Consider the following 18155-nt stretch of genomic DNA (forward strand, 5'->3'; position numbering starts at 1 on the left):
CTAAATCACTAAGTGATTGTCCTAGAAGGCACAGCGGTAAGTGCCATGAAGAATACAGTTAGAGTACGATGGGAACGTTGAAAATGTAAATATCACCTTAAAATGGGCACAGATCAGGGAGGAATTCCTGGAGGAGACAGCATTTGAGCCGAGTCTTAAAGACTTTGACACCGTGGCATTGGAAGGACATTCAATATAGAGAAAACAGCATAAGCAAAGGTAGGAATATAGAAGTTACGGAGTTTGCAATCTGATGACATGGGTTAAAATGGAAAAGAGAAATCAGGGGGCAGCTGAAGACCGTGGCCGTGATCCACCCAAGGTACGCATTTGGACCGGAGCTACCGCAATCTGCAAGGCAAGACTGAGTTCTACAAGGGCACAGCCATCGCGAGGAAGGGAGTGGGTGTTTGAGTCAGAAGAATGGGTCAGAAATAGATTGAGAGAGAACTGCAGAACGACATGGTTTTATGACCCTTCAGGTGCCTTGATGGTGTGTGTAAAGGTTAAGAGCAGGGCTCTGGAGTCAGAATACTTGGGTTAAAACCTTGCCTTCATCTGCTCACAATACGATACGCACATTCTACCAGTTGTATCTGACATTTAATAATATGGTTTTGATGTGTTTCAAATTGGCACAGAGCTCTTTCCTACAGCTGCATTATATTCCTCTGGAAGGATATTCCATAATTAATTCAGTCAGCCCTCTAATAATGAACAGATAAGTTATTTTTGATTATTTGCTGTTACAAACAAATGCTGCAACAGATAAGCTCACACATACATCATTTCTTATGTGTGACTATGTATCTGTTAGATAAATTCCCAGAAACGGAATTACCAGGTAAAAGGGAAAACACATTTGTAATTGTGAAAGATTGCCCATTTCCCTTTTCAACCCTACCTTACAACTACCATGCAAACTCCCCTCATGGTCAACTCTAACCTGGAAGCATATAGAGAATGGGGCTTTGGGGATGTAGTTCCACTTAGCTAATTTGGCAGAACTGTTAAATTTTAACAGATTTGTCAATTTTGTTTATTTAAAATTTCTCTATATTTTGAGTCATCCTTGTACTTTTAATTATTAAAAGTCTCCAATTTTCCCCCAATAAATTTCTGGCTTAATATTTACATTTAAATCTTTGATCTATTTAGAATTGATTTTTTTCAAAATATATGAGATATGTCTACAATTTGTTTTTCCCAGATAGATATGTTACTGCCCCAATAGCATTTATTGAATAATATATTTCCCCATTCCTTTAAGATACCACTTATATCATATACTAACTTCCTATATCACTTTAGGTCTGTTCCTGGACTTCTCATTTTTTTTAATTTTATAAAATGTTATTTCTCTAGCTTAATACAGGTACAATTGACAAATAAAAGTATAATATATTTAAAGTAAAATGTGATGACATATGTTCCCATTGTGAAAGGATTCCCCTGTACCTGAGAATGAAGTAATGCTGTTAAGGAAAACCTAGTGAGCGAGTGAACAAATGTGTGTGCCTGGGGCATGGGAAAGTCCTCACTTGGAGAGAGACAACTTAGTAGACAGCTCAGCATGTTGAAGGAAGTCTGTTTCTTCTTTTTGAATAAATATATTGAGAGGAATGATTCCTCATCTCTTTGGATATTTCCTTGCAGAAACTAATGCAGCCAGAACCTGGGGCCAATGGAACAGCTGTTACTGAGTTCGTCCTGCTGGGCTTGGTGGAGACACCAGAGCTGAGGCCAGCTGTCTTTGTTCTCTTTCTCCTTGCCTACCTGGTCACAGTTGGGGGCAACCTCAGCATCCTGGCAGCCATCTTGGTGGAACCCAAACTCCACACACCCATGTACTTCTTCCTGGGGAACCTATCAGTGCTGGACATTGGGTGCATCACTGTCACCGTTCCCTCCATGTTGGCTCGTCTCTTGTCCCACAAGCACACAGTTCCCAATGCAGCCTGCCTCACACAGCTTTTCTTTTTCCATCAGCTGGTTGGGGTGGACTGCTTCCTGTTGACAGCCATGGCCTATGACCGATTCCTGGCCATCTGCCGGCCCCTCACCTACAGCACCCACATGGGCCAGACAGTCCAGAGGATACTGGTGGCTGTGTCCTGGGCTTGTGCCTTCAGCAATGCACTGACCCACACTGTAGCCATATCCACACTCCACTTCTGTGGCCCCAATGTCATCAACCACTTCTATTGTGACCTCCCACAGCTCTTCCAGCTCTCCTGCTCCAGCACCCAACTCAATGAGCTGCTGCTCTTTGGTGTGGGCTTCATAATGGCAGGTACCCCCATGGCTCTCATTGTCACCTCCTACGCCCACGTGGCAGCTGCGGTTCTCCGAATTCGCTCGTCAGAAGGCAGGAGGAAGGCCTTCTCCACATGTGGCTCCCATCTCACTGTGGTCTGCCTCTTCTATGGGACTGGTATCTTCAACTACATGCGACTGGGTTCAGCCAAGCTTTCAGATAAGGATAAAGCTGTTGAAATTTTTAACACTGTCATCAACCCCATGCTGAATCCAATCATCTACAGCCTCCGGAACCCTGATGTCCAGGGTGCCCTCCGGCGGGTGCTCCTGGGGAGGCGATCACTGGCTTGATGACAACTCGTGTCACTTTTTCCCTTTCTCTTTTTGGACTAAAGGAGAAATTCTCTGGGGCCAAAAACTAAGACAAATGGTCCAGAACCACTTCTACTTCCCTGAGCACTGGATTTTTTTTGTAGAAGATAATCGTTACTGTTTCTCAAAGAAGTCCTGCCCAGTTATAGGCAACGGGTCTGTAGGCTCTGCTAGGTCAGCCCCCTTGACAAATTACAACGTCAGTCACTGCAAGCTTCCCGTCTGGGTAGAAGTGAAACCTGGAGGCTTTGAATGCTCACAGGTGCACGTCCTACAGGGAATGACTCTTGGTTGTCTATAGCCTGGGTTCCCCCAAATACACAAGCAATCCCATCAGGTGGGCCTCTGATTCCGTCAAGTTCAGGCATGGTTGGTCTGTTTATAAAACATAGGTCCTGCGATCAGGGTTATTTTATTTCTCCCATGAGGCTTCTCCAAGCCCAAAAGAGCAACTCACTCCTCTCTTATCACACAAGATGCCGCAGAATATAGAGAGGACACATGGGAGGCTGAATGGTCACGTGTTCTCTAGCAAATCTGGAGAGCATGAGCCCCCTGTGCAAAACTTTAAGACTCCATTAATGTATATGATAAATCTTACAGCACAAAACTGAAATTTCCTCATCTTCAAATATTTTAAAAGATAAGCACTTATAACCTAAATATTATTTTAAACATTAAAAAAATCCAGAATACTCAATATGAAATTCCCTATAAATTCTCACTGTCAGTCCCCAAACCTGCTAGCTGAGACAAACCGTTATCTGTAAATACAAGTCATATGGTGACATGAGCTTACCAGCCCTTAGACCAGTCATTATTTAGCTGCATTTTCCTTCTCATTCTTTAACAGGAACAGTGGGTAATAGCTGGTGTTTAGTTTTCCAGACAAACGGACACACACATATACCCAAACACATATCTGCAAAACACCATACTGTTTTGTGAACTTTTCTCCTTTCCACATAACACAGTATAATTCTTAACATGTCAACCTACAAATCTATCTTATCCATTTTAAAGGCTGCAAAATATTCCATTTTATGTATCAACTATCATCTATTTAACCAAACCCTTATTGGTATAATTTATTTCCTATTTTTTGCAATTGCTAATAATAATGGAATTAATGTTTACTTAGTATAAATCTTTCCATATATCTGAAATTATTTCCACTGGTTAAATTCATAAAAGTGATTTCTATGTGTGTGTGCACCCATGCTAAGGAAATGCAAATGTAAAAATTGGTAAATATTCTGCCTTTCTATTTGCCAAAATCATATGGACCATTTTACATCTTGACTAGCAGTTTATGAGAATATTTGTTACCTCACTTGTTGACTTCACTGGGTATTATACAAAGAACTTTTTATCTTTGATAATTAGATTAAATATTACATTATTCTTTAATTTGTATTTTTTTATTTATGAGTGTGATTAGACAGATTTTTAAATGTATTTCTTAATATTTGTATTTACTCTTTCAAAATTGTCTGTTCGTGTTTTTGTCCCTTTGAGGGTAATTTATCTTTATCTTAATGACTGATGGAAACACTTCACATTTTAGGACACTATCACCTTGCCATAATGTTGGAAATACATTCCCCAGTTTCCCATTTGTCTGTAACTTTGTTTAGGGTGTCTCTTGCCCAAGTTAAGTTGGACATTTTTATGAAGTTTGCCGTCTTTGTAGTGTGTCATGCTTAGGAAAAATGACTTTTCCATCTAAATGCTGTATAAATATTTGCCAGTGATGTTTTTCTAGTACTTTTACATTTCTTTATTAAGTCAAATATCTAACGTATAAAGAATTTACTTTTTGTGTATGTTGTAACTTTTCTCCCCACTGAGAAAAACTGCCCCAACACCATAAAATATAAGCCTGATCATATACAGCATATGTGACATTTTATATACTTACATATATATGTGTGTATATATGTATAATAGCAAGAAGGCAGAATAGGAGGTTCCCCTCCTCATATTCCCCTGCTTAGCAACAATAATTTAGACAAAAAGTGCCTTTGTGGGAGCTTTGGGATCTACGTAGGAGATAGTAAGACCCTGGTGGAGCCAAAGTCAAAGGAGGGCTGTTCTAAGAACGCAGGCTTATGCCCGGGTGGCAAACTTGCAGACAGTAGTCCTGGATACAGACCTGGAAACAGCCCTGTGGACTCGGCTACAGCTTCATTTGGCCTTGATTCTGTCACCAACAACATCTGCCAAGGGACCCAGCAGGAGTCACATCCACTGTGCTCCAGTTAATGGGCCTGCCAGCCTCAGCCCCCGCTGTGGATGCTGGAGTAGCCCATGGCCCAGCCCAGCCCCTCTTGGCTGCCAGCCCTGCCCACTCAGGGACAAGCAGATGATGTGTCCCCACCCCACGCCCCTGAGACAGGCCCTCCAACTTTGGTCCATCTGCAGGTGCTGAATCAGCCCCGTAACTTGGCCCAGCACCTTGCGGTCACAGGCCAGGAGCTCTCCCGCTTGTCCAGGGACCTGTCAGAAGACACGTTCTTCTGTGCCCTCAGAGGGAGAACCTCTGATCTTGAAGTGGCCCCGTAACCCAACTCCCACCCCTTGAAGCCATGGGCTGGGAACACTTCTGCTCAACCAGGGACCAGGAGGAAGACACACTCCCAGACGGAAGCCAGCAAAACTTGGTCTGACAGGGCTTGAAGAGGCCTTATAACCAATATCTCAGCAGTTTATTCCAACCAGCTCCAAACATCCTTGCCTGGATGTTAAATCCCGAATCATGGAAAGTGCTCCCACATCAATGAACTCTCCCGATTCAGCCTCACATTCTGCCCTACCCCTTTGGTCCTCATGGTCCACTCCCACATTGCTCCTCTAGAAACTGGAGGAAATTCCAGTTCCTGCCAGGTATTACTGCTGTAACAAATTACCACGAATTTAGTGACTTAAAACAACAGAAATATGTTCATTCATGATTCTGGAGGCCCAAAGTCCAAAATGGGTCCTACAGGGCTAACTTCAAGATGTCAGCTGGGAAGGTTCCTTCGAGAGGCTCCAGGGGAGAATCTACTCCTTGTCTCCTCCATCCTCTAGTGGCTGCTGGCATCCTTGGCTGTGGTCATACCACCCAGGTCTTCACATCATATTGCCTTTTTCTCTTCCGTAGTCAAATATCTCTCTACCTTCTCTTTTGTAAGGACTCCTGTGATTACACTTAGGACCCACTTGGCTAATCCAGGATAATCTCCCCAGATGAAGACCCCTAACAGTCACATCTGCAAAGTCCATTTTTTACCGTGTTTAAAGTTGGATTCAGGATTACGACCTGGATATCTTTGGGGGCCACTGTTCAGCCTACCACAGCCTGGTATGGGAATTATTTTCAGTGAATAAATTACTTCCTCTTGGATCATAGATGAAATTTCCTTTCTCAGCCTCTGCTGAGACCTAACCCCCATTATTCTGGAGGCACTGAGGAAAAGTGGGAGGAGTTCTGGAGGAGGACAAGAATCATCTTGTAAGGCATCTGCCTCATATGACGTCTTTTCATGGTTTGGAAGCAAAGGAAGGTTTGCCTTCTAGCAAGGGGGAAGGGATGCTTTTGCCAGCCAAGGGGATTCAGAAGAGTCTGTGGGTTCAAAATCCTCTTGCTTATCCTCTCAAACATCTCCATCCAAGAACTCAAGGTCTCACTCTTTCCCTACCAGGGCCCTGGATTCAGCATAGGAGAACCAACTAAGCTACACATTCAGCCTCCCTTGTAGCTCTGCCACCTTTACAGTTAGGTCCTAGGCCTGACCTTCAGCACCACTGCCTTGCAGCTGCAGAAGATTAATGTCTCATTAAATGTTGCCACGGGAGTTTTCTGGCTTTCACAACACACCCTGAATTGATTGCTGGCTGACCTGGGCCTTTTATTCTGAATCTTTAAGGATTCTGAGAATGTTAATAAAAGCCATCCTTTATTATTAAAACTCTATAATTCTTACAGTTACCATGGTTCTCATCATGTTAACATGCTAGAGCTAACACGTAACCCAGTGTTTCATCTTCCACCCGCACCTCATCCCAATCTACCACCTGCGAGTCCTAGTAATTATGCGTGGGGTTATCACCAACCCCAGTTACTCCCAAAAGTGATGAATGGTCCAGCTCCAGAATTCCACGTGGAGGAGATGCTTCCTAGGGCTACTCCCAGTTACAGCTGTCTTAGCTGGCTTCCTGCCAAAGCAGAGCCTGAGACGAGGTGTGTGTGTAGTTTAAGTGGGAAGCCATCTCCGGGAGCAAGAGTAAGTTTATTTATTTGAGAGGTGGCCCCAGGGAGCAGGACTAAGGTTATAAGGAGAGAGATGAAGAAGGAAGAATTGTCCCTGACTGAGGGGTTCATTATCAAAGTCCCTGCTGTGGACAGTGGAGATCTGCTTAGACAAGAGCGTATAGAATGGTGGGGCATTTACTCAGTGGCTCCTATTTCCTATTGTCAGGTTGCCCTCTGCACGCTGAACCCCACATGTGCTCAGACCTAGGGACCCCACATTATTCACGGCATCAGAGATTCCCAAGGAAGAGGCTACACTCGGCTTTGCTGCAAGCAGAAGCCTTCAGGGAACTGTCCAACCCAACCACAGCTGAAATCACAAGAAAGGCCAAGCAAGAAGTGCGTCAGAACATCCACTATAGCTGCTACAAGGTACTTCATAGATTTGCCAGAAGGACTGATAAGGATTCCAGGCTTGAAAAGTTCTTAGCATGGTGCCATGACAACAAACATTCACCAAAGTTTTCAGTCTGTGTGCTGATATATTGATATATTGTGGAAGCTCCACCAGCAGCCTAATGAATCTCACTTCATTAAACAGCACTGCTCTGTGGTAGAGGATCTGCTCCTTCCACAGATGAGCAAACTGAGGCCCCAAAGGGTGCAGCAGCTTGTCCAAAGTCAAACCACTCCAAACCAGAAGAACAGGTCTGTCCGGTGCTTTCCGCACTGCAGCAGGCTTCTCTCGTGGGAGAAGACAGCGCTCGGTCTTGGGAGAGGACGTATTGGCTGAGTAATTACTGGTGGGTATAGGAGTTGGAGGGACACACTCCTCAGCCTCCCCACGGCTTCTGTTTATGAATCTTGACCCTAACCGGGGCTTTCCATTTCTAAGGGCCTAGTCTGGACAATCATATCAGGAGGCAGCTTCCCAGAGGTCCTCCCAGCTCGATGTAGCTTTTCTACCACCACTTCCAGAATCATTATAGGATCCCCAAGACCTGTCCCCAGTGGCCCCCACTAACAAGGCCCTGAGGGAGAAGCACCACGTCCTGCGGACTCATTAGGAAACTGGGTTTGAATGAAGCTTCTCCCTCTCGCCTCTCTTCTGGGGCCTCCTCCTCACCCCCAGGTCCAAGGCAGGTCTGGAAATTAGCTTGTCTCTGCTCAAAGGCCCTGCTTGGGGTTGACATCTGAGAAAGAAAACTGCTCTCTTGGGAAACCTGTAACTTAGTCTCAATTATTCCCCTAAATTCCTGGGTGACTTTGATGACAGGGACAAGCCCTGCAGGCCTCCATGACCCCACCATCAGTGGACTACATATCTCCTACCTTAACTACCAGCCATAAAGCCAGGGTAGAGATAAAGCTTTCCTTTCTTTCTTTTTTATTAAAGCAAATCTGAATACCAGAAGGTATGAGACACAGTTGCTATATTTTGGGGCTTGAGTTGTTTACTGAACAACTTGTCTCCCCATCAGTCTCCTCTTTCCCAGGAGGGCTAATTTCTAAGGCCAGCAGGGGATGATGCCATAGAGAAGACAGCCCTGTGATCGTGTTCCTTTTCTTATATGGCCCCTTCCTTGCGTTCTGGGTGGATAACTGGGTGTGCATCACTCCTCGTCTTCTTTCCTGAAGAAACTTCACTGGCTTCCATACCCACAGCAGGGTGAGTCCTCCTACAGGTCCCTCCTCTGTCTTACAAAACAGTCACGGGGCCTCCCCTGCCATCAGTGCAAACCTGACTTCACAGTTGGTGCAACTGATGCCCCTGGAAAGGGAAGGTGTTTGAGGGGAAGATATGGGACTGAAACCCAAAGATTCCAGCTCCTTTTCTGGGCCCCCTTTGCCCATGCCCTCCTTTCTTGGATGAAGCCTGCTCTCTGCTACACTTAGGAGTGAGGATGAGTGGATTCACTGAGGCCAGTTTGCTGCCCAGGACCCCCTTCATCAGGCAACTGGAACCTTCATTCCAGTCAAATGTCTTGCTGGGCTGTTTCATTGCTGGGAGCTTGGAGGGGCTGGAGGGAGTTCCAGAGTAGGGGGTTGTCATGGCTCAGTAAGGAGAACCTGAGGCTCACTAAGAAGCCCGGGGACTGATAATCCCCAGTGATGGACATGATGTCCATCAGACACTCTGGATTTCTCTGGATGATCAGCCGTCATCCCAGAATCCCACTGACTTCAAGCCAGCTGCCTCGCTGGCCATCTGGGGCTCGGCAGCAGCTGTTCTGCCGCTCTCCTAACCCTGGCTATAACCTACTTGTCTGTAAAGTACACCCCTCCCAAGGGCCTTAGTCTTTGGAGTGGTCTACATGAAAAGAAACATGTAGAAAGATTGCTACATTACGTGCTTGTCCCACCAAAACCAAGGAAAGCAGTAGTCCCTGCAGCAACCTCGCAGCCTGCTCTTGTCCCTGCAGCTTCCTGACATCATACTAATCCACCGAAGTCTAGCCCAAATCCCAATACATCCAGAAAGTCTTCCGTGACAACTTGAGCTCATACTAATTCTCTCTTTCTCTGAAGTCCTGTGGACATTTGTCCAACCATTTACTGATTTAGGAGATAATTGAGCACCTACTATTTGTGAAGTCTTAAGATATGAATTGCCACTGGAAAACCAAATCAAATGTGTATTTTGTCCTCAAGTCGCTTTCAGAGAAGTAGGGGAGATATGCTCTACAGAAAAATGACTTAGCCAGAAGGGAAACAGTAATAAGTTCCATGAAATAATGTGCAGTGGGAGCTTAGGAGAGACGCAGAGGCAGAGAGAGAAATCCTTTTGAGAAGGGGAAGTTTCCAGGGAGGATTCCTTCAGAAGTCATAGTCTGAGTAAACTCTTGAAATACCTGGGTGTGTGGAGTCGGAGGGAAGTCCTTGCAGGTACAGAAAACAGCAGGCACAAAGAGGTTAGAAAATCACAGGGTTACAATCCAATGCTTGGGTTAAGATGGACCCAAAAGGAAAAATGAAGAGTGTTGTTCTTTAGTACAATAAATGTGAAGAGCTGTTACCCACCCAGTGATACATCAATTTGCAAAGCATTTATCAGTTTTCAGTGTAATCAATGATGATCGAGTCTGAAGACAATCCCCCTATCTCACCAACCATGTGATCTTAGAGTTTTAAGGATATCTTAGAGATCACTGCATCCATCTCTTCCTCCATGTGAGCTCAGGCTCTCATCACCCTTTCCCTTCTGTTAGAGTTACAGACTCTGACTGCTTCCCATCCTCTGATCCAGCATATTCTATGCAAGGGAATAACCTTACTTTTAGTGAAGCCCTAGCTTTGCCTACTCCACGGGCAATAGAGAGATACTGAAAGTTTTTGATCAAGAGCTTATTATAAGATCTGAAAGACTTAGCTCCCTCTAGCTCTCTACATATGTGCCTGCTTCATTTTAGGACCTCCACTTAGAGCCATTGGTCTATCTACCATGCCTGAGTCAAGGACAAGTGGAAGATGGATGGTTTTGCTATGCAGAAAACTAACTGAATTTAGCAGCAGCCAACCTGCAGGTCACGCTTACAATTTTTGATTTCAGAGGCAAGTAGCAGATCCTAGGAAGAGAACAAATAATTTTAAATTAAGTCATTATTCAAAGTCTCAGGTAAGGGCTTAATTAACAACAATAATACTAGCAATTTGTTGATCAAAGGATTTTTAATTTACACTTCAGACTATGTCCCTCACCTTAGAGAAATGGCTAGAGTATCTGATAGCCACAATCATGGGTAACTTCTTTCTCATTCTTGCCATAACTTTGCTTGATCTTCAGTATTTCTAGAAGCCTTGAAACCTAATGTTTTCTAGATATTTCTCTCGAAATGCCATTAATTGTTCTATTTTGGAATCTGTTTCTTGGTTTGTGCTAATTCCATTTTAGACTCACTACATACAAAGAGGAAGTCTGCTTTTTTCTTAATGTACTTTCCCAAGTATTCTGACCTTTTTCAGCTGGGAAAAGATGGGAGGGACAAAGTGGTGGTGTTTTTGAGCATCTCAGCCAAGAGTAGGGTAAAGGCATGGAGTGATGGAGGGAGTCAGTGAGTGAGGAGTGAGGTTGCCTGCTGAGTGGGAAAATTATCACCCTGACAGCTAGGAACTTAGAGTGGGGCTTTGAACACAGGTGGCTTAAAACATTTATGTTGAATAAGTACATTGAGTGGATTGAAACTTCCACTCCTGGGACATTTCCTTACAGGGAATCATGGAGCCAGAATCTGGTACCAACAGGACAACTGTTACCGAGTTCATTCTTCTGGGCCTCTTGGAAACGGAAAAGCTGCAGCCTGTGGTCTTTGTTCTCTTCCTCTTTGCCTACCTGGTCACGGTCGGGGGCAACCTCAGCATCCTGGCAGCCATCTTGGTGGAACCCAAACTCCACACCCCCATGTACTTCTTCCTGGGGAACCTATCAGTGCTGGACGTTGGGTGCATCACTGTCACTGTTCCTGCAATGCTGGCTCATCTACTGTCCCACAAGCATACAATTCCCTATGCAGCCTGCCTCTCCCAGCTTTTCTTCTTCCACCTTCTGGCTGGGATGGACTGCTTCTTGTTGACAGCCATGGCCTATGACCGATTCCTGGCCATCTGTCGGCCTCTCACCTACAGCATCCGCATGAGTCAGACGGTCCAATGGATATTGGTGGCTGTGTCCTGGGCTTGTGCCTTCACCAATGCACTGACCCACACTGTAGCCCTAACTACCCTTAACTTCTGTGGTCCCAATGAGGTCAACCACTTCTACTGTGACCTCCCACAGCTCTTCCAGCTCTCCTGCTCCAGCACCCGACTCAATGAGCTGCTGCTCTTTGGTGTGGGTTTCATAATGGCAGGTGCACCTGTGGTTCTCATCATCACCTCCTACATCCACGTGGCAGCTGCAGTCCTACAAATCCGCTCAGTGGAGGGCAGGAAGAAGGCCTTCTCCACGTGTGGCTCCCACCTAACTGTGGTCTGCCTCTTCTACGGGTCTGGTATCTTCAACTATATGCGTCTGGGTTCAGAGGAGGTTTCAGATAAAGATAAAGGGGTTGGAGTTTTCAACACAGTTATCAATCCCATCCTGAACCCACTTATCTACAGTCTTAGAAGCCCTGATGTTCAGGGTGCCCTGTGGCGGGTACTTGTAGGGAGGCGGTCACTGACATGAGAAGGTGATAGGGTCCCTCCTTTCCTGCCTTTTCTGGGTTGGGAAAAATTTCCCAGAAGGGCAGTAACCTGAATAAATGGTTCATAACCATTTTTCCTTTCTCCTGGTGCCTGAAGATTTGTGTGATGTGTTTGTCCTGCAAAGAAACCCTACATAATTCATTCACTTATTCATACAACAGATATTTATTGAATTGTTTCTATGATCCAGATACTCTTCTAGGGCACTGGTGAACACAACAGACAGAAGTCTCTGTGACTTCTGAATGTGCAACTCACATTCTAATGAAGAGAGACAAAATGAATGAAGTAAATTAGCATCGTATATGGTATATCACAGAATAATGAATGCTGCAGTGAAAACCAAGTTAAGGTAGGGGATTTAAAGTTAGGTTCTGCAAAGCAAGTTCTCAGGACAAGTTGTTACCGTGTTTTTGGCTATGCTCACTTTCCTGGTAGACTTGAAGCCTTGGAAGTCTGGTAGGTCTGGGGGGCAATGTCCTATAGGAAAGGGCTAATTAGTTAATCACCAAGAATATCACTGCTAAGTTTTCTTCTGGTGGGGATGTGAGAGTCCCTTTAGACCAAAGTGAAGACTGCTGTCTTAAACTATGGGCTCAGTGCCAAGGATTATTCTATTCCACTGCTCACATTTCACCTCTAAGAAAATCACTTCCTTCTCTTCACTACCAGACAAGAATCTCATAGTATGCCTAGGACACAGGTAGGGTCTTGAAACAGAAAGAGCTCACTAAATGAAAGCATCATTAATGCATTCATTATATATCTTAAGATCAAAAAAGTAATATTCCATCTCCATCCTCTACTGTCTTTCTCTCTTAACGTCTCCTTCCTCATATATATGATAAAGCCTTTGAAAGAATTAACATTTATACTGCTACAAGGTCCTAAGAATTTTTAATGTAGTGTCCAATATAACTTTCTGCTCCAGTCTTACCTTTTTCCCCCAAACCTCCTAACTCAAAAAATATCCATAAATGTAGTCCCTAGGAGTGATGCCTCTTTGTCTCTTTCTAATGTTATTTTATTAGTACACCGGTACAAATCCAATCTAGAGAATTTCTTCATCTTGATGTTTATCCAGATTTCAGCTCATCCATTTCTGAGTTGTACCTTTTCTTCAGCTTCCCTTGGAAGGCTGCTTACCCTGTCCTGGTAATTCTGCTGTTTCTCTGCTGTATTGTTCCTCCAACTGTCTATGACTACACCTCGAGATTGGCTTCTCTGTGACCTCTTCTTAGGGCCATGAAACTGGAAGGATGGGCTGAGATGAAGATGGGAAGAAAAGGCATGAGAGTGAGAAGTAAGACAGGATTGAGGGTGGAGGAATGAAGATGAAATATGAGGACATAGGGAGGGATGGGACAGGATGGTGAGCAAAAGGGGTAAGAAGGAAAAAGAAATTAGGGAAGGATGTGAGAGGATGGGGGAGGAGAATGGATGAGAGAATTAGGAGTATCAAATTAGATGCCTAAGGAATGTTGATGAGGTCAAAGGTGGGTGTAGAGAAAATGAAAAATGAATAAGGATGGGAGATGAGAATAAAATTCCTATATGGAATCACTTCCCATTAGCATATGACCATGGGATGAGTAGCACCTTTGATGTTACTGTTGGGCCCCACACTTCCAACCAGGAAAAGAAAAGTTTTAAGTTTTGCTGAAGGTAGAATGCTGCAAAGCAGTCTAGGTGCTCCTCCTCTGCTTCCTCTGGCTATGAAATGATCCTCAAAGGACAGAGGGTAGGACTGAGAGATGGAGGAGAGGAGAGAGGACATGTGTGCTGAGGGTTCATCCTCCACAGCCCCATGGGGCCATCAAAGTCATCAGCCTCCCGCCTTTGGGTGCAGTGCCTGCCAAGATGGAATAAAGAACAGAGATGAAGTGTGTCTCTTTCCTGATACTCTCCAGACATTTGGGGGTAAAAGAGAATGAGCTTCCCTCCGAGGGAAAAATTCTTGAGAATGAAAACCATGAAAGTGGACTGTAGCCACTGCTCTGTGACCTTAAAAAGTTCTTTCCTGTGGCTGGGCTTGTTTCTACTTGTACCATAAGGAACTGGGACAATATCATCTCTCCAAAGTTCTTCACGTTAAGTGACCTTTGATTAGAATAGTCTGGATGAACCTTTTCATTGGGCTGAACCCAGAAAACATTTTGAGAGCGTTACTACCACCACTCCTTCGACCCCATGAGCATTTAACATTGCCCCAAACCTTCTATCTATTACACGCAAAGATCCCCAGTCTTTGACATCACTTCCTCCTGAACATTCATTCCAAACACTTAAGGGTGTTTTCCTTGGAAATTATCTCCTCTGTTCTGCCTAACCTCCAAGGCCAAAGGGTTTCTTTAACAGGTGAGAAACTTGTATTTCCCTTGGTGTTTCTCTCTTTGTGCCCCTAAATGTGTTATATTGACAGATTTTTCTGCCTTTGAACCATCCTTACATTCCAAAGATATACTCCACATGAATATGCTGCATTTTTATAATACAGTTAGAATCAGATAATATTTTGTTCAGAGTTTTCTCTTTTTGTTTATAACTTAAAGGTTTATAATTTACTTATATCATTTTTTTTCTGGTTTTCTAGCTCATAATGAGCTTGTAGTTTTGCTTGAAAGTTCCTTTAAAGTTTGGCTATGGAGTTATTCTGGAGGGGCAGTCGAGAAGCCCAAAACTATCATTTTACTTTCTTCAATGCTTGTAGGACTATTAAATTTTACATTTCTTCTTGGACCAATTTAGAATGTCATATTTTTTTCCAGGAAGTCTCCAATTATATGCGTTAGGTATATAGTGGTTCACAATACTCATCATGTTTAAGTAAACATTTTTATAACATACAGACGTGCAGGGAGCATAAATGTGGAAACAGTGGCATAGTTTCTTAAATCTCCCTCCTCAAAAAGAAAATAGTGCAACAAAGATAGCAAAACCCAAACCTCTTCAACATCTACAATAAAACTATGACAAATATAAGTAGTTATTTCTTTAGGATTACTCTTCTTGTTCTGTCTCCAGTTTATTAATTTGGATACTTAGATCATTTGTTTTCAACTGCAGTTCTTTCCTGATAAACCTATTTAAAATTAAAACTATAGCTTTTAATTAAATTTGCTTTTAATTTGTAGTTTTTCTTTATTGTTTATTAGTTCCAAATATTTCATAATTTCCCTCATGATTTCCTTTTGAACCTAAACTCTCTTTTGTACACTTCACTTCTAGTCATACCTTCTTAAATTTCCAGATATTTGGTAATTTTAGGACTATTTTATTTTATTTTTTTTAATAGAAGTACAGTCAGTTTATAATACTGTGTCAATTTCTGGCGTACAGCACAATGTTTCAGTCGTACATGAATATACATATGTTCATTTTCACTAGAACTGTTGTTTTAGGATTAATCTCAAACTTTAGTGCAGTATGGTTAGAAAATATATTTGTTTTATGCATTATGGATCAAGAACATATCAATGGAGAATGAACATGTTTCATTAGAATGTAGTGAGACTTTCTTTGTGGCAAACTACATGCTACTGTTTCATGTATGCTTAAAAGAATGTGTATTCTCTGTTAGGGGATGTTGTAATATGTATAAAACATGCAAACCCAGTCACTTCCATTTGCTAGATTTTCTTCTGACTTTTTTTCTCATTTACTGCTTTCTATTTAACAGGACTTTTTCCTTGAGATTGGTTTGAAAGTTACACATTCTGTTTTGCAAGCAAGGATGCTTCCTCCTAAAACACATATCATTTTAATTTATCTCCACAGATTTCTCAAAAACATCTACATTTCCCCCGGAAAGCCATTTATCATGCTTTCACGTCCTTTTATTCCTCTACCCTCATCCACTAAATAGTGTTGACATTATCTAGTATTTTAGAATTTTATTTCAGACATTTTCTGTATTTTGTCTTGCTCTTTCAGTCAACAAGAATAAACTTTGCTATATTAATTTCCCACTTCATTTCCCATAGCTCTCACATCATCTTTCTGAATATATTTCCCTTCTTATTTGAGTGCTTTGTTCAAGGGTGTTTTCAAGGTACATCTTTGTCTGGAGAACTTTTTAGGCCTTCTGTAACTGAGAATAATTTTGCCCTCAAATTTAACTGACTCTTTGGCTGGATGTTAATTTATATACTTTTTAAACATTTTTATTGAGTTATAGTCATTTTACAATGTTGTGTCAAATTCCAGTGTAGTGCACATATATTTCTAAAGTTATTTTCTTGTACTTTATAAGATTATCCAACTGTTTTTTTAAATGTGACATCTTGTTGAGAAATCTGAATTCAATCTTAATTTTGCTTCTTTGTATGTAATCCTCTCTTTCTCTCTGGAAGCTTTGAAAACTTTTACTTTGTGGTGTTCTTAAATTATATGGTGTTCAGAGATTTTTAAAAATTATTACTGGTCTTGAGAATTTCATGAATATAGTTCATATACTATATTTCTGGAAAATCTATGACCATTGCTACTTGAAACATTTCCTTCCCTCTTCTCTCTCTTTTTATGGGACTCTCATTTCTAGAAGTTGACACTTTTATTTATATCTTCTCTCTCTCTTTCCCCTCCCCCATTTTTGGTATTTTTATTCTTCAGGACCTGCCGCCTTTAGGAGAGTACCACTATCTGATATTGTGGATTTCTGGATCACTAATTCGTTTCTCTCCTGCACCCATCCTGCCACTTATCTTCTCTGTTGACTTATTTGCTTCAACTAACATGTTTCATAATGAATATTTCCCTTTGTTCTTTTTATGCTTTATATTCTCAGTATCTTCCCTAATATCCTTGATTATGTTCATCAGCCTTATTTTCAAATTCTAACTCTTTCCCAATAATTTAGATTCCTGTGGCATACATTGTTTACTTTCATTCTGGTTGTGCTCTCTGATGTCAGGTTAATTTGACATGTGTACTCATGATCCCAGAGATAGTGCTGCCCTGTTTGATAACTGGTCAGGCCCTAGCTCTAGTTATTCACTTGAAGGAGGGTATGGGGACAGGATGGTCCCCAGAGAATGTCTCAGGCACCACACAATTATCAGCCATTCCCACTTATTGCCACTCCGTGTAGAAACATCTACGATCACTAGGAAGAAGGCATCTTCTTAGCTTGTATTCCAAAAGCCTTAAGGATTTAAAGAGAGACCAAGTGAGTGGCCATGAGCTCACCTGTTTCTGTCAGCTGTCCATGCTTGCAGGGCTTTTAACTGCCATCATGGCACCCCATGGAGAAGAGATGGCTGGCTTTCCTCCAATGCAAGGTTTTTGCTTCTTCCATAGTAATGTAATATTATCTGGGCATGTGGACACCAAATATAATAAATACATTTCCCAGGCTCAGCTGCAGCCAGGTGAGGCCAGGTGACCAAGTTCTGGCCAATAAGACATAAATGGAAGAGGTCTGTGCAGCTTCCCCCAGATTTTTGCCTTCATGGGAAAGGTTGTGCCCTCCAGTTGACTTTTCCTTTTTATTATCAGTTAAAATGGAGACTTATTGGCAGGAGTTTAACAGTCACCTTGGACCATAATATGGAACCATTCTTTGAGGTTGGCAGAAAACCAAGAGCCTGAATTCTTTATAATTATGTGAGGCTTTTGGAATACAAGCTATGTCAACATACCATAAGACTGCTTATCAGTGCATGAAAGAACAATAAATGTCCGACTTGTTGAAGCTACAATTATTCAGAATTTCCTTATTATAATAGCTAAACCATTATCATGTTCCCTACAAAATCCTACTTACGTAAGCAGGACAAATATCAAAGATTTCATTTCATGGAAGAAAATACTAGACTTATACAAAATAAGAGTGGGCACTTAGGTTAGGATCCAGGACTCCTGGGACCCAGCCCAGGACGCTTTCCTCATGAAACTCGGTGATGAGTTTGCTCCATGGTCTCCACGTTAGACAATGGTTTTGCCCTCACTCTCTGCCTTGGTATGGACTTCTGAATTTTATAATGTAGAAATAAAAATCAGACTCTCCAATCATCTCTGATTCAGTCTTGGTTGAGACTAGAGGACCCACACATTACAACAGAAAGAACCTTGAGAAGACACAAGATTCCTTGAGTGCAAATGG

The 18155-nt window shown here is 42.5% G+C and overlaps 2 protein-coding genes across 2 annotated transcripts; both read left to right on the plus strand.

The window, feature by feature from the left end:
• Positions 1 to 1312: 1312 nt before the first annotated feature.
• Positions 1313 to 3461, plus strand: LOC140686430 (olfactory receptor 3A1). The gene has a single exon (XM_072940494.1). It carries the CDS (start codon positions 1663 to 1665, stop codon positions 2608 to 2610), a length of 948 nt encoding a protein of 315 aa, XP_072796595.1. The 5' UTR covers positions 1313 to 1662; the 3' UTR covers positions 2611 to 3461.
• Positions 3462 to 10969: 7508 nt separating this feature from the next.
• LOC140686431 (olfactory receptor 3A2) lies at positions 10970 to 13104 on the plus strand. The gene has a single exon (XM_072940495.1). It carries the CDS (start codon positions 11085 to 11087, stop codon positions 12030 to 12032), a length of 948 nt encoding a protein of 315 aa, XP_072796596.1. The 5' UTR covers positions 10970 to 11084; the 3' UTR covers positions 12033 to 13104.
• Positions 13105 to 18155: the final 5051 nt, after the last annotated feature.

The sequence above is a fragment of the Vicugna pacos genome, chromosome 16 (assembly GCF_048564905.1).
Source record: "Vicugna pacos chromosome 16, VicPac4, whole genome shotgun sequence".
Lineage (NCBI taxonomy): Eukaryota > Metazoa > Chordata > Mammalia > Artiodactyla > Camelidae > Vicugna > Vicugna pacos.